Source organism: Scatophagus argus, chromosome 22 (genome assembly GCF_020382885.2).
Source record: "Scatophagus argus isolate fScaArg1 chromosome 22, fScaArg1.pri, whole genome shotgun sequence".
Classification (NCBI taxonomy): domain Eukaryota; kingdom Metazoa; phylum Chordata; class Actinopteri; family Scatophagidae; genus Scatophagus; species Scatophagus argus.
In genome coordinates, this window is record NC_058514.1 from 16,717,367 (window position 1) to 16,733,544 (window position 16,178).

The 16,178-nt window shown below is 43.0% G+C and overlaps 1 protein-coding gene, 1 long non-coding RNA gene and 2 other non-coding genes across 6 annotated transcripts; 1 reads left to right on the forward strand and 3 right to left on the reverse strand.

Moving 5' to 3' along the window:
* Nucleotides 1–5,709: 5,709 nt before the first annotated feature.
* On the forward strand, nt 5,710–7,728 carry LOC124054000. Its single transcript, XR_006842294.1, has 3 exons — nt 5,710–6,236; nt 6,981–7,170; nt 7,464–7,728. It is a non-coding gene; the product is annotated as an uncharacterized LOC124054000 (long non-coding RNA).
* Nucleotides 7,729–8,717: 989 nt separating this feature from the next.
* Nucleotides 8,718–15,431, reverse strand: slc25a3a (solute carrier family 25 member 3a). Of its 3 annotated transcripts, none has more exons than XM_046379638.1 (8): nt 15,279–15,431; nt 14,573–14,739; nt 12,174–12,298; nt 11,566–11,745; nt 11,131–11,312; nt 10,477–10,649; nt 9,562–9,672; nt 8,718–9,153 (listed from the first exon to the last, which is right to left on the reverse strand). In XM_046379638.1, the coding sequence occupies exons 2-8, from the start codon at nt 14,712–14,714 to the stop codon at nt 8,993–8,995; spliced, it is 1,074 nt and encodes a 357-aa protein (XP_046235594.1). In that variant the 5' UTR covers nt 14,715–14,739; nt 15,279–15,431; the 3' UTR covers nt 8,718–8,992. The 3 variants fall into 3 exon arrangements, with proteins under 3 accessions (XP_046235594.1, XP_046235595.1, XP_046235596.1); XM_046379639.1 differs by lacking the exon at nt 12,174–12,298 and adding an exon at nt 13,444–13,568; XM_046379640.1 differs by having other exon boundaries at nt 14,573–14,744; nt 15,279–15,429.
* On the reverse strand, nt 9,320–9,524 carry LOC124054126. The gene has a single exon (XR_006842321.1). It is a non-coding gene; the product is annotated as a small nucleolar RNA SNORA53 (small nucleolar RNA).
* On the reverse strand, nt 10,792–10,996 carry LOC124054125. The gene has a single exon (XR_006842320.1). It is a non-coding gene; the product is annotated as a small nucleolar RNA SNORA53 (small nucleolar RNA).
* Nucleotides 15,432–16,178: the final 747 nt, after the last annotated feature.

A 16,178-nucleotide genomic window follows, 5' to 3' on the forward strand; every position in this document is an offset into this window, starting at 1 on the left:
TATGTGGCTTAGGAGTCATGGGTGTAAAATGAGACCAGATTTTGGCTCAGACAGCAGTCCTGCAGGGTACCCGTCAGACTCTATTTATCACATTAAAGTACGAAAGGCAGACAAATGAAACAAAACAGGATGAAATCAAATGCTTTGCCACAGTTATCAACAATATTTTTATGCCAAATGCCTCACTGTTTTCCCAGAATTTGTTTCCGAGGCAACATTTATGCTGATATCTGACACTAAATTAGCAGCAGAAAAAAAAATAAATAGAACATCAGTGGAGCACTATGCATTCTCAAACCAGTCAACACATTTTCATTTTTCCTGCATAAGCCATTATCCAATCTGATCCTTTCCGCTTCTTCCATTACAACCTCAAAATCAATCAGCCCAACACAACTTTTTCCTTCAACAAATTCAAACATGTGACTCCATTAACCTGGGTCCAAATTGTCCTGCTGGACCCCCCACCACTCAGTAAACCCCCACCCTGTGCTTTGTGTTCATCACTATTCTCAAACTTGTGAAGAGGTAAGGATGTGAAACATTTCACAAGAAAATGTTTGAGAAGAAAGCTTTGTGTACTAGTCATGATTTCCTCTTCTTCTTTCCTCTTGTTTTAGTCAGTTAAATTTATCTTGCAAAGCCTCACTTGATGGAATATTATGGGATATTATGGGATACAATGTTTTTTGCGGTTTGTTAATTTGATTGAGCCAGATTTGATTTGATGTCAGATAAAACAATGAAGGTCTCAGCAGGAGGTGCCAAACTCCTTGTTGGGTCTTTCAATATATTGCTTTGGCCAACAGCTGCAAAATGGCTGTAAATTACACACAAAGATAAAACAAAAGGTTTCAATGTCTCTGTCCTTTCATTTGTACCAATCTAAGCCTCGTTAGGAGGAAAAAGATGCATTTTTAGTGGATGTACTTTGTGGTGTGCAGTTGCCCAAAGAATATGCGGCTGTAGAGAGGACAGAGAGGATGAAAGAGAGAGAGAGAGAGAGAGAGAGAAACATACATGCAATAAACATCATACATTACAAAGGACAAACATGACAGGTTGTTATAATTGGAATTCTGAAGACTATGTATTGTATGTATTTGTTTTTTAGCTGATATGTTGTTTAAGTTAGTTATAATAGCACTACATAGAAGAACAACATGTGCAGATGTTGACAGTAGACATTGGGTTTGTCAGAGGGCCGGATGCAGTTCAACATGTAGATCTGGATGGAGAGAGACCTGCAGAAAGATACAGAGAGAGAAAGAAAGGGAGGGAGAGACACAAAACTACAAGGAGGACTGGACACACAGTTAGTGACATAAAATAATGAATAATATGTTGACCTGATGAGAGGAGTTGTCAACTCTAGTTGACAAAAAGTCAACTCTGTTTAACATATAAAAGTATGAATACAGGCAAGGCTGCTGCATGGAGTCAGCACTGAGGGGGACAAAATCTGCTGGTGATCTTTACAAAAACACACAATGGACAATGGACAATGATAGTCTCTGTAACACTTGTATTACAGTGTAGTTTTACATTTTTTAAACATATTTAATAGTAATGAAATAAAGAAGTAATGAGAGACTGCATGTGAATATTCCACTCATGTAAAAGTTACATAATTTAAATTCTTCATTCAATCTCCCATTTTAATGACTATGAGCATAGTAATTACCAGACAAACACACAGATACACACACACTTACAGTGATGACAGTGAACAATGACAGTGAACATTGTCAGTGATGTGTAGGAAGGCTGGGGGTCTTTTGTCTAATTATGGTAAAAGAGGTATTTTTGAATACTGTCCTCTGACCCATGAGTGGGTCAGGCCTAAAATAACTCCTCTAAAACAGTGCAACAGCACTGTTAAATCAAAGATTTTCAGAATAGAGATTGAGTTGAGATATAGATTCAGAACAGAAAACAATGGACTGTACTTATATAAGCACTCTTTGCTTGACCAACCACTCAATGCGCAACGAGCCAGCAACCACCAACCCTGACCTCCCAACTGGGGGACAACCTGCTCTACCTCAACAAATGGTAAATATTCTGTTCTGCCCCTAAATCTGACACACTGGACCTTTAAGTATGTAGATGGAATCATGCTTTGGTTAATCCAGCTTAGCATAAGGACTGGAAGTAGGGAGGAAACAGTTAGCTCTGTTCAAAGTTCAAAAATACATACCAGTGCCTCTTAATTCCTAATTCCAGCTCCATGCTTCACTTGCTGATATGCTGATAACCACCTTACCCTCTCACTCAAAGAAAGGAAAGAAAATACATTCAATTCAGTTCAGTTCAGTTTATTTATACAGCGCCAATTCACAACAAAAGTTATCTCATGACACTTTCCAATTAGAGCAGCTCTAGACCAAACTCTTTAATTAAACTGTAATACAGAGAGCCCAACATTCCCCCTTGAGCAAGCACTTGGCGACAGTGGCGAGGAAAAACTGCCTTTTAGAAGGCAGAAACCTCGGAGCAGACCCCGGCTCAAGATGGGCGGCCATCTGCCTTGACCGGTTGGGTTGAGAACATACATACATGTATTTACCAAAATACTGACCTATTTCTTTGAAGCATTTACTGGATAATATTTTGTATTGATGTATATTATTTTGCAGAAGTAACATTATTTTCACATCACAGCAGAATTGATCCATAATCCTCTCATTATAAAACTACTAAAACATACAAGCTGTAATTTCCATTTGCCGATCGTGTGCTGTCTCTCTTTTGTTTCGTTGCTTGTTTACGAAAACGTATGCTTCTGTGGCTGTGGCCTCTACGCACTTGACCAGTAAGGTCACCGGCAGAGTGAATGCACACAGCGTGGATGCTGGCCGTAACGAGAAGGAAATCACAGACAGGTCAAGGTTAAAAAAATGAGAGGTAAACAGCTGAAGAAGTTTGCTAAGAAGAGTAGAAGCTGCTGTATCAGGCAGCCACTGGCGCCATTTTTAAGTATCACAAGCTGCAGTTATTACTGTAAATATAGAAGTGAAATGGACTGAGTGTGCCAGTGTTTATACTTTACTACCGCTGTGCAAGGTCAGCCTACTGACCTGAAGCAGCAGCGTTGCAGCCTCTAACCAATCAGGATGCACGGAGTTCGGAGGGAGCAGCATCCACCAATCATTAGGCGGCATGTGGACAAAAGCACTGACTGTGTCTTTGTCTGTCGGGGGACAACGTTTGGCAGGCTGATGGGCCAACTGGGCCAGACAGAACGGTTCAATAGCTAAATAATCAAAGTGACCTTACACAACTGTAGCTCTGGGTGTGAAGTTAGGCCACATCAGTGAATATGGTGTTGATTTAAGTGGAACACTAAATGTAGAGGCCAAAAAGAATGAATTATTAATGTGTTACATTTTCACCTAGTTTCCTTTATTTGTTGGTTCCCACTGCAGCCTGGGTGAATCATCTGTCACATCAGAGTTTTGAGTTTACTGCTCATCACCATCTTTGTCAGATACTGGGGCCTGAAAATCCCTTTTTAGGTGAAAAGGACAAAGACTGATGTGCATGGTCAGATTATCCTGCCAAGGGGGGCCCCCCGGTGCTGGCCCCTATTAATCCCTCGTGCTTCTCACTTTCTGTGCAGCTGTACAGCACACCAAATGACCCCAGATTATCTGCTGTTTGACTGAAAACATCTACTTTGAATATGCAACACATGAGCGCAACATTGACACAATGAATATCTTAAAACTGGATTTTGCATCGGGGAGCACTCTGAGGGCTCAGGTGGATATTCAACACATTCTCATTCCAGCTCGTCACACAACAACACTGTTGTTGTGTCCTTGTATGTCTCACCAAAGTCCAGCTATAGCTTTGCATGCCAAGAGTTCAGTAAGCACAACACTATCTAACACTGAATAATTCACAGATCCTGGCTGTGAGACTACACAAGACCAGCTGTATGAAGTGACAGATGTAACGTGGATGTTGGAAGTTTTTTCTTGTGGTAACCCCTGTTCAGTCCGTAGACTGGCTGATTTGTCCAGTAAACCCCCTGCCTGCTACTTTCCAGTACTGCAGTGGATTAGATTCCTCCCACAGCAAATTTCCCATAGAGAGCCAAGCCGGGCCCCCTCGTTCATGTGACCAGGAACACTGGCTGCTATTTTAGAGTGACCTCCAAAACTCAGCATGGGACTGGAAGGACAATGGCTAGACGCGTGAATGCACAGATGAATATGTTTTGCACATGCGCTGTCTCCTCTGCCCCTGTTCCTTTCCTTTTCTCCATGGAACACTGGAGTCAGTGTCATTTATGAACTTGTCAGGGAAAGTTAGCTGTGCATATCATTATTTTTTTACCTGTAGTTCCAGTACTCGGTTACTACTGCTGTTTCTTTGCATCTCTGTCAAACCCCAGTCTGGGTCCTTCTATGTGGAGTTTGCATGTTCTCCCTGTGCCTGCGTGGGTTTTCTCCGGGTACTCCGGCTTCCTCCCACAATACCAAAAACATGCACATTAGGTTAATTGGCTACTCTAAATTGCCCCTAGGTGTGAGTGTGAGAGTGTGTGGTTGTCTGTCTTTGTGTGTCAGCCCTGCGATTGACTGGCGACCAGTCCAGGGTGTACCCCGCCTCTCGCCCATAAGAATATCCCCTGTAAAGCATGACAGTAATTACTGTGTAGTCTCTCATGTGACGTCACAGTTACATTTCCGACTCAGAGAACTCAGAGTGGCAGTTCTGTGGCATTGAACGTCACTGAAAGTCAGGTGGATCCATTCCCTTTCAAACACAAAGGCAAACAGTTGCTAATTTACACACCAGTGTGATCATTCATTTGGACTCATGCATGTGTCAACCTCGCTCTCCGTTTAGCTCTGGTTTGGTCTCCACCACTGACTGTATATAAGGGGCAAATTGCAACGGGGGTGGTCATAGCGGTCTCATTTTGTCCTCTCATCCTGTCTTCTCCTCTCCTCTTTTGACCGTTCATAAGATTATTTTCACAAAAAATTACACTTACTAATGAATTTGAAAGTAACATATAGACAGTATGTTTTTGGATATTGTCCTTCTCGCAGCAGTTGAGCAACAGCTTCTGCTAAGGTACAACAACCCCATTAAGACAATATTGGGAGGAGGTGTTGGAAGGGTTTGGTCATAAAACCAAATCAACAAAACAATGGGTTGAAAGATGCTAAAAAAGCTCCCATGGAGAGAATCAGATTCATCTAATAATTCTCTGAGGGTAGCAGAGGTCTCCAGACTAAGAAAGATTCAGTTCAATACAATTTATTTATATAGCACCAAATCACAATAAAAGTTATCTCATAACACTTTCCAAATAGAGCATGCTCTTTTATTTAGTCTTTAATACAGAGACCCAACATTCCCACATGAACAAGCACTCAGCAACAGTGGCAAGGAAAACTGCCAGAAAAAAACCAGCAGAAACCTCGGAGTGGACCCTGGTGGCTCCGGGTGGGTGACCATCTGTCTTGACCAGGTGAGTTGATATAGAGAGAGAACATAACTGAATGTTTTCTTGGCAAATAAAAACAATGAGCATGAGCATAATACCCTGCAAAATAAAAATAGCTGTTTGACAAATGAAATCATCCAGGCTTCCTGTTCGAAAAGCATTAAAGCTGGAGGTACGGGGGAGGGGGGGGGGGGGTCGTTGGTGTGCAGTATCTCACTCCGTCTGGATTTGGAAGAGTGGGATGGAAACATAGCTTGTGCTGGACCTGATAACTTAACTGTGCCTGATGGGTCCCATAGCTGTTTCCATCAGCAGTCGGACGTGCTGAAGATGGAGTCTGAAAATAGGCCGCAGATACCGTCGAAACTGCGTGGAAGTCAGCAGCGGGAACAGTGCTAACAGGGGGAACAGCCAGACTGCCAGACTGCAAATGCGGAACAAATGTGCAGGTTTCATGCGGAAATTACCGCCTAACGAGACCCAAAAAGAGCAACGGTGCGAACCATAGCTCTGTGAAGCCTTTTTATCTCTCACAGTGTTGATGTTTTATTCAGTGAGACAACAATGACATTATGATCTCACAAACAGGGAAAACATAAATGGAATCCATTTCCCATGACCCCTTGCAGCCTGTTAGACGCAAACGCTCGCGCTGAGATACGTCCTTTCCCCGGGAGAAGACAGCACTATTGCTGCCAGCTATTTTGCGAGCAGACAAATGGATTCTAAAGTGAGCAGTAGTACACCTGCAGACTGCGACCCGGGCCAGGTAAATCTGCTCACCTTCCTCTTTCCGCATGACACACATCCACATTAGCTTTGAAATGCAGTGTGTGTGACTGTCACCATGCCCCTCTCCTCCCCAAAATGTGACCAAGGCCTCCATTACCACCAGCATAGCGAGGAGGTGGTTGGAGAATAGAACACTTACTGGTAGCTACTGTAGATGTACGCAAATCGAAAATACTGCCAGCAAAATTCAGCCAAGAGACAGACCAGTTCTTCTTAAAGCCGGTTTAGCTTAGTTTGTCTTCCTCCAAGGTGGTTGGTGTATCTTTTGGTCATTTTGATTTTCTTTTAGAATTGCATATTTAAAAAAACAACAACAACCAAACAGTAGTATACAAGGCATGATTTGACTTTTACTTTTCTTTTATCTTTTATCACTTTGATTTATTTTGTCAGAGAGAGAGACCTCATATTAACTCTCTCTAAGTGCCATTGACGCGTGTGTATAAAAATATATATATTTATATACGTAAACAGGCACGTGCAGATAAGGGGGGCTACAGGGGCTCAGGCACCTGCCCTTTTCCTGATGGACATTCAAAGTGCCCTTTTGACAGGGCTGTTTTTTGCGTTGGGTTGTGTAATGTAGAGCAACTTACTAAATCGATGAGGTTGCTAAACTGAGCCCCTGCCCCACCAGAGGTCTCTGCACGTCCCTGTACGTAAATATACGTATAATGTCCCGCTGCTCAGCAACTTAAAAATGACTTTTTTTTTTTTGAAGTGTTGTGAACGCAGCGCGCTGGGACGAATGTCCGCGTGTGCCCAGTAGAAACGAGGCAGCCAACCAGACACAGGAGAAATCACTCCATGGCAACGCTGCCGTACCTTTCAGTCATTGAGAAATGTTCCTCTGCTTGCGTCAAGCCCGGCCGATGTCCCGCCCCCGAGAGCCGTATACCCCACCGTGATTGGTAGGTTCGTTCAGCTCCGCACACAACACTGTAAAGTGCCATACACATCAAACTCGCGGGCCGCACTAACATTGAACTGTCATATTAAGGCGGGGGCCACAAACTATCGTCCGCGCGAGTTTGAGACCCCTGGTCTAACATAAATGACCGAAAGACCCACTGACGAAAAAATGTAAACACTCACTCAATATGCACAAACAAAATAAAAACATATTGAAAGATTCTTACTGTTCCTTTACTTGTAGGACTCGTAAATGTTACTTTACTGATGTTTTTCTCGCATCTCCATTCAGCTCACGAAGGTTAAAGTTGCCCATCCATCATTCAGACAACAATGGAGTAAGTGTGCCCTCTAGTGGTGGAAAAGAGAAGCAACAGCGAAGACAGGAACCACTCAAAAGTTCAAAAACCAATTTAGTCCAGTAATGTATTCCAACTTAAAGGACCGTAACACTGTGTTTGAAAGCTTTAACCCTCAAATACAAAATACATGCACTCATTTTTTTTTCTGACCACATTCAAAAATATTCTAGATTTTAGATAAAATTCACTCTTAACATGTCTGTATCTTTTTTTTTAAATTTTAAAAAATAAAAAAAAATCAGTCAGCAGACTCTTGGAACCTGCCTGAACAGTTCTACACAGTAACCAGTCTTACATGTGTGTATTACTTTAGACAATGTGACAACTGCAGTTGCAATGTAAACAGCTAAAGTGCAGACTGATGTGAATAATCTGCACTGCATCGCCTCTAAACACATGGAACTTCTGACATGAATTCAAAGCTCCCTGCGGCGTTTCTGACTGCCGAGAGACATTACTCAAGGTGCCAAAAGAAGGGACGGAGGAATGCAAACGGTGCTGACTTTCAAGTTAAAAATACAACTATGTAACTGGAAAATACGCTTCACAGGTTCGATTTTGAGGATACACGTTTCGGTGACAGTGAATGTAAACTTGATCACCAGAAAACTCCACAGCGGAACCTCAGTGCATACTATATGAATGTTAAAAACAGCTTTCCATCACTCCAAAAGTTGATGTTGATACTTAGCACCAAATAATGGCAGAGGTAAACACTGGATCAGTAAATTAGCAGTTATATGGGACAACTCATGCAGCACTGTAGTTCACTGTGCTTTACATTAACAGACCGCACGGAGATTCAAAACTCAAGCTTTTGCAGATGAAAACTCACAATCCAAATAACAGCACAGGGATAATCAAGCCCTCCTTCACTACTGTACTTGTTAAGTTTAAGAGTAATAGTCAAGTCAAGTCAACTTTATTTGTATAGCCCATTTTTACAAGCAGTTTGTCTCAAAGGGCTTAACATCATAGCGTGGAAAGTTTCCCTGCAGGGCTGAATTGATATCACAATCAGAAATACCTTGTTGATCCTTGGGGTAAATTGGGTTGCATATGACTTCATGCCTTTAACATGGCTGGATTACCTCTGTAAATTGATCCTGATCTAATGAAATTTCATTTTGAAACCATGAGCAGGTTAAAACAGACAAAACAAAACAAAAAACTGACAGTCTGTGTTTCCCGGGGAAATTAATTTTTATTAGAATTTCAACAATTTTCTAACGACAGGAAATAATAAAACCAGACGGTGTTTCTACTGAATATTTTGTGTCGGACAGTTCCATCCTTCTCGCCCTGCTTGTTTTTTTTTAAATATACATGAGTAGTAGTATCCCCGTGCTCTGTGCTGAGCAGTGGGACTGGGGACATAAATATAGAAAACTGCTGAGTGTGCTGTGGGGTTTTTGGGGTTTCAGGAGCGTCGAATGAGACCGCGGCTCAGTGGAGGGATTTATTCTGTGAGGCCGAGCTTCTTCTTCAGGGACTCTGGCATCTCGGGAGGAGGGGGGCGGGGCAGGCGGAAGTAGACCTTGACAGAGTCATAGATGAACCACTGCAGGGCGGTCAGAGTGCCGATCATGATGATACGGGCGATCAGTCCCTTCCAGACACCTGAGCAGGAGATACATCACATTCAGCATTTGATGTTATTGATTGTTCCTGCAGTGTTGATGTTGGTGAAGAGATTATGGATGATCCTGTGAGAGCAACATGCTACAGCATACACTTCAGGGTAACATCAAAACGGTATAGGTTTATCAATCACTAGTCTCATTCATATGTCCGTCCCCCAGGCTTGCAGCACTGAGAGCTCCCCTGTCCACAGAGGACAGGGCGGTCAGTGTTACAGGTGGGCTGGGGGGACAGGTAGACTGTTCTCACACGCCAATGACTCAAGCACCTCCAACTGTACAGCCACAAAGCTGCTGAGGGGCTCTGCTCAGAGCACAGCGCCCTCCAGAGGTGGATCTAAGGAGCGTGTTGATCATGGTGTTAACATGTGGTGTGGCTGATACAGACCTTTGGGACCCAGCCTCTTGAGGACCTGGACAGCAGTGCTGCCCTTCTCCTTGTTCAGCACAGACACCACAGAGTCAGCAGGGTGAGACACGATGGCACAGAAAACACCAGCTGCAAACAAACAAACAAAAAAAACACATTAGGAAACGTAAATCCGCAGTCAGTTGTGCTATACGCATTAAGGCCAAAATGATGATGCATTATCACTGAAAACCATGGAGCTCAGGGGACTGCCAATATGTAGCTACACTAGTCAATATTCTTATTAATCACTAATACTGCTGGAGACATTCAACAGCAGTGGGATTCAATTTGCCTCAATCCTTTCTGTTTCAATAACAGTCTTCCTTGGTGGAACTGGAAATGCTTTCACTTGGAGGCTCTTCATTAATCAGCATTTACAGTGCTGCAATGACAATGAAAAGTCTTACTGTTACTAATATTGTTATCATAATCACCATAGCACCTCCTGTATACTTCATTATCACCATTATCATTATCTACAGCTCCAATATTTCTGTATTATTACTGCTGCTATGCATCTCCGTTTGTGTGCTCCTTCTCTCACGCCCCACCCCCCTCTCCCCCTTGCGTGCTCTCTCTCTTGCTCTCCTGCTCGCTCTCTCTCTCTCTTAACCCAACTGGTCAAGGCAGATGGCCGCCCATCTTGAGCCGGGGTCTGCTCCGAGGTTTCTGCCTTCTAAAAGGCAGTTTTTCCTCACCACTGTCTCCAAGTGCTTGCTCAAGGGGGAATGTTGGGCTCTCTGTATTACAATTTAATTAAAGAGTTTGGTCTAGAGCTGCTCTAATTGGAAAGTGTCATGAGATAACTTTTGTTGTGAATTGGCGCTATATAAATAAACTGAATTGAAATTGACATTAAAAAGAGTGTACCATTCAGGTGTATTTACTCACCGATGTAACCAGCCACAAAGGTGACCACCAGCTGCTCGGATTTGCTGCACTCACTGCGGGGCTTAGGAACAACATACTTGTAAAGCATCTCCACAGTACGCTCGAAGCAGGCAAACTTCATCATGGTGTAAGGGATCTGCCTCATCCACAGGGGCACAACACCTTTGTAGAAACTGAAGGGAAAAAACCATACATATATACTTGTACATACACATATTTTATTTCTTTTTTTTTTATTCTATTCTTTCAGTCATCACCCAGCAGATCTTTGATAAAAGGAAAACTTAAACATGCATTTTTCAGTGCACTATGTGAAGTGTCCGTCCCCCAGGCTTGCAGCACTGAGAGCTCCCCTGTCCAGAGAGGACAGGGTGGTCAGTGTTACAGGTGGGCTGGGGGGACAGGTAGACTGTTCTCACACGCCAATGACTCAAGCACCTCCAACTGTACAGCCACAAAGCTGCTGAGGGGCTCTGCTCAGAGCACAGCGCCCTCCAGAGGTGGATCTAAGGAGCGTGTTTTCAGAAACATTAACCAATACAATTTTAAATGTTCTATTTATAATCAGTCACTAAAGCAACAATTCCACGATGTGAATAACCTATGACTGTGACTGAAACTGAATGCTGAGAAGCTGTAAAGCAGCATACTTACGCCCAGAGCCCTTCCTCTCCGTACATCTTGGGAACACACTCCCTGAGGGTGTTGGCGTAGCCCGGCTGGGTCTGGATACGAACCTTGACAGCCTCCATGGGAGCCAGAGCAATGTCGGCGAAGAATTCTGCACTGGCTGAGGCAGCGAGGTATAATGATGTCCTCCACAGGTAGGTGTTCTCCTGTTGGGTGGAACCACATAACAAGCGTTTAGACAGATAAGACAACAGACATACAGCACTCAGTTTTCCCATTCGTTACTCAGCAGCTGGAAAGAAAACTGGATACAGCATGAACAGTATTAAAGAAAACCGTCACATGGCAATCACTCAATTCTACTCATTTACCTGAGCTAATACATCACAAAAAAACAAAAAAAGCAAACAAGAAGAAACATGTACTTGACTTTATCACAGCAAAACTATGTGGGCTTACCTCTCCCAACATGTCACTGTACAAGATCTTGAACACCTCGTAGAAACCGAATTTGCACAGTCCCTGCATGGAGTATCCAATGAAGGTGGGAGCCCAGCCCTTTGCCAGGCCTCTGACACCATCTTCCCTGACTGTCACTGCAAAGCCGTTACCGATGCTCTTGTATTTATCTGGGCTCACCTGAGGAGGTGAACAGAATCGTGTAAGGCGGCACATCAACAAATCACTGGCAGTTCTGGCAGCTTGTGTTCCAAGCAGATATTATAAGAGGCTTGTATGATAACTAGCCATTTGTGTATGCCATTACATGACTTCAGGGTGTTGTGTGACTCTGTATGTGTTTAAGTGACTTAAGGGAATTACAATTTCCCACAACAGATTACACTTGGCCAGAAGGCACCAAGTATAATTAATATGTTTTGAACTAAATGGGTCATGCCCACAAAGTGTGGCACAAGATGTCAATTTTTACTATATGTGTATAGTATACATATATGTATACAGGTTTCAGTAAATGTTTTAGAATCATACATGAAGCCATGGCGCTGAGAAGTTGGAGGAACCTCTGGCTTCTTGTTGCTACTGTGGGGTTCAGCTACCATACAAACCTGCAAGCGGCACTTGACAAGGTCGAGGGGCACCACGGCTGTGTGGGTGATGCCGCAGCTCAGGATACCCCCAAAACCACACAGGGCATAGTACTTTGAGGAGCCAAACTCGCAGCTGACATCCTCTGTGGTAGAAGGAAAGGGACACAACATGCAACATGCAGGGTCACATGCACCACAGGACAAAAATCAACACCAAACCAGAGCAACATAATGGAAGAGTTGTCACAGCGGAACTACCAAATCATTAAGGGTGACAGTTTGCTCAAACCAAATGTGTTGACTGTTTCAACTCAGTGCCAGGACTCTTCCATTATAGATGACTCTGCCACTAACATGCCAACAATTATTGAGGTTATTAAAATCATTGTCCATGTGATTTCAGTATGAACCATAGGGCCACAGTGGTGTCAGGCCATTCAATACAAAATAATTTAAATATCGTCCATTCGTATCCAGAGCAGACCTCAACTTTGGTTTGTTTTCTACCTTTCATGCAGCCACTGGTTTCATTTCATGTCAGTTAACTATGCAAGTTCACTTAGAAACTAGTGAAACTTACTACAGACAGCTTTTTCTTACGGTGATTTTGAGACACCAATGGCTGCTTAGAAGGTAGAAACCCTCTAAAAAACAATCACTGTGGTTGTGATTAAAGTAATTTAAGGAGAAACCTTAAAACTGATGTTACAATACCAGCAATGAAAGCATAATTGCTTACAAGACTCACCATGTAAATCATTTATCATCATCACTATAATGCCTGCGTCTTATCAAACGTACTTCTTGACTTTACTACGCATTCTCACCTAGCAGTTAAAGGTTAATCTGTCAGTTTGTTAAATAACAATTAATGGTTGGCTAATGTTGTCATTTATGTTGCATTTATCACATGTTCCCTGTCAGACAAACACCTGAGGGTGTCAAACAACATGGTCGACATTCTCAGGCCCGACTCTCCTGACATTCACCTACAAAAGTCCTCGATCATGTGAGCTGAGTGGGGGTGGTGGTGTGCGGCGAGACGAGTAGAATCACTGAACACATAGGAACACAGGTGCACAATCATGCAGCCGTATTATGATCACTCCAAAACATCAGAATCATGGGAATCAATGCACAATGACAAGAAACACCTTCAAAACTGGACTGACACTATTTCTTCCATGCAAATTGGTGCAATTTAAAAAACAAAAAACAAAACAATCTTATGGGTTGATGAGGTGCGACGTTAAACCGAAAAACATGGCAACGAACCACGGAGACAGACCTGCATTCTGCATTTGACCAGATCGAGGGGAACAACAGCTGTGTGTGTGGTACCACAGCTCAGAATCCCACCAAAGCCGCACAGGACGAAATACTTCTGAGAGCCGAACTCACAACTGTCTCCCTCTGAAGAAACACAGTTCAGACTTTAGGAACAGGGCAGCATCCGAGCTTAGAAAGGAGCAAACTTTGATTCTTTGGATGTCTGATGAAGAGCTTGAACTTGAGAAAGAAACATCTCATCCGTGCCTTCGATTTAGCTAGACACCTGACAAGCCAAAATAGTCTACTAGAGAGACACCTTATTTTACCAGCCTCATCCTTATGCAAGTATGCAAGAGTTGTCTAACTTGCCTACCAGCAACTGTTTAGCCTGAAAACAAAGTCCTGCAAGCATTGTAAGATTTGCTTTCACACATATTTGCCTGAAGTACTTTTGAAAACTCTTTCTTGGTATCCAAAAAATGTTAACATACAGCACAGACTGCTGTAAAAAGTGGAACTGATGAAATTCAAGACTCATGGCTGAAAACTGCTGAAAACTGACAGAAAATGCAGACATTCAAGGTGCTGAGTTTGACCTTTGACAGTAGAGCAGCAGTGGCACTTGCTGTTCAAGTAATTTGGGAACTGTTTTCACAACGTGTCAACAATTTCATTCTGGGACTATATGTTCTTGCCAACCCCCTGAGCAGCTCACTGTCAGTGATCTTAAGAATTTCTAAACTTGTTTGCCAATATATAACTCAATTTCATAATTCTGCAGTAAAACACTTTCGTTCATCTTAAATCTACTGTTTAAAAGAACGTGTGACAGGTCAAATACAGTTTGCTGCACTGCAATCGCAAGATACCACTTTGTCCTTCCTTGTCCTCCACAGGCAGCTTGGATGCCGCAAAGGCCTGGCAGCTAACTTCCTCAATAATCGCATCCTATAGCATTCGTAACGATTAAAATGATTCCTGATAATGTACAACTGCCGGGAAAAACGGGAAAATGTACTTAAGAATAAACGTATCTATGCTGAATATATGTCGTTGGCCACAACTGGGCGAATACGTTTGGCTAAGCTAATGCAGTTAACGCTAGCCCTTTAGCCAGCCTGTGGTGTAGTCAGCGCTGGGGTTACCGTCTGCGGTCGCGGCTGCTGCCAGTCTGCGGGTCCTCTGTCCATGAAGGTTCTGTTGGGGTTCTTCCACTTTCTGGAGAGTGAAGAGGGGTGCGCTGAACGGGTTAGCCCGGGCCAGCTGTGTCAAAGCGGTCGGGTACATGGTGGTGTCCTGCCTACTGGCGGAGCTACGCTGCAACAAGTTAGCTGTGTGTTAGCTCAAGCAAGCTGGCAGCGGTGAAAGGTAACGCATCTAGCGCCAGCAACTTACACACACCGAGACAACGATACCTGAACTGAAGGATACCATGTCACGTGCTAGTCAACCAAGTTTGACTGAATGACCGTGAAGAGGAAATGCTTAACATTAGCTTACTGAATGCACATGTAGCGAATACGAAGTAACACAGTAACCACGTCTATATGACTAAATGACAAGTTTAAACCATTTGTAACACCCATCTTCAAATCTCAAAGCTGTCTACCAACACATTCATCTACCATTTAGACTGCTCTTTTCTAGCTGATGCTAAAATGCTATGCTAATTTTATGTGCTAAGCTAACTTGACCGCTCCAAGGTGGAACGTCTCCTACTAAAAGAAAAGGCAAAAGTCACGTAAACAAAACAGCTGAAAGAGTCACACATTAAAACACGTGCCTCATTAAGATTTGGCAACATAATAAGTCATATGTAGGCTACTATTTTAAATGAATAACTGCACTCACTCTTTCAGTATCTTAAGATGGCGACTCCGCTAAGCTGCAGCCGGCTGTTCGGAGAGGCCGAATGACCTCGCGGTAAATCGATTTGTCCTTTCGTGACGTCACGGGGAATTCTGGGCGGGTTTAGCCTCTTCTTTGTCCAGTAAGAAAACTCCTCGGCGTTGCCAATCAAAACCCCGGGTCCAATCATATATTTAGTCTATGATTAAATTAAGGCGGTGCTTGTAGAAACTTCAGAGGTAATTCTTCCAATAAATGCAAACAATTCCCTCTTGGATAAACAAATTCCTCTATGTGAGACAGTCACAAAAATTAAAGAGATGCGTGTGTGACAATAAATGACATCTAATGACAAACCGTGAGGAGCACTAAGTGGATTAGCTGTTGACAGCTGCTTCTATTCTTGTTTTCAGTAATACACTTGAGAGCAAGCCCCCCACGCGCCCCCAGAGATGGTCACTTAGTGACACCACTGCCCACCTGGGTATGGCCTCAGATATGGCTGGAATTACCTGAAGGTGGGTGCATTCTGGTTCACGTGAAGGGCAGGGTGGCACTCCCTCATCTCCTGTTTTCTAATAAAAACTTTGCAAAGATCATGTTGTTCTGACGCAGAAGCAATCTTAAAAAATACAATGCCAAATTTCAGTTGTAATTAGTGTGTCATACAGGGCATGGCATACCTAGAGATTCAGAACAACCTCTCACTGGATGCACACCTCTGTCGTGTCTGTGTGCAATCTCTGGTCTTTGACGTTATATAATTAACACTATTCTTTATGATGGCACACTACAATCTATTTTGAATCATTTTCAAGAAAACAGTGGATTTATTTTAACACTAAACTCTTTTTTTTTTTTTTTTAATCAGCAACAAGATGTAGAGACCCTATTTATACCGCA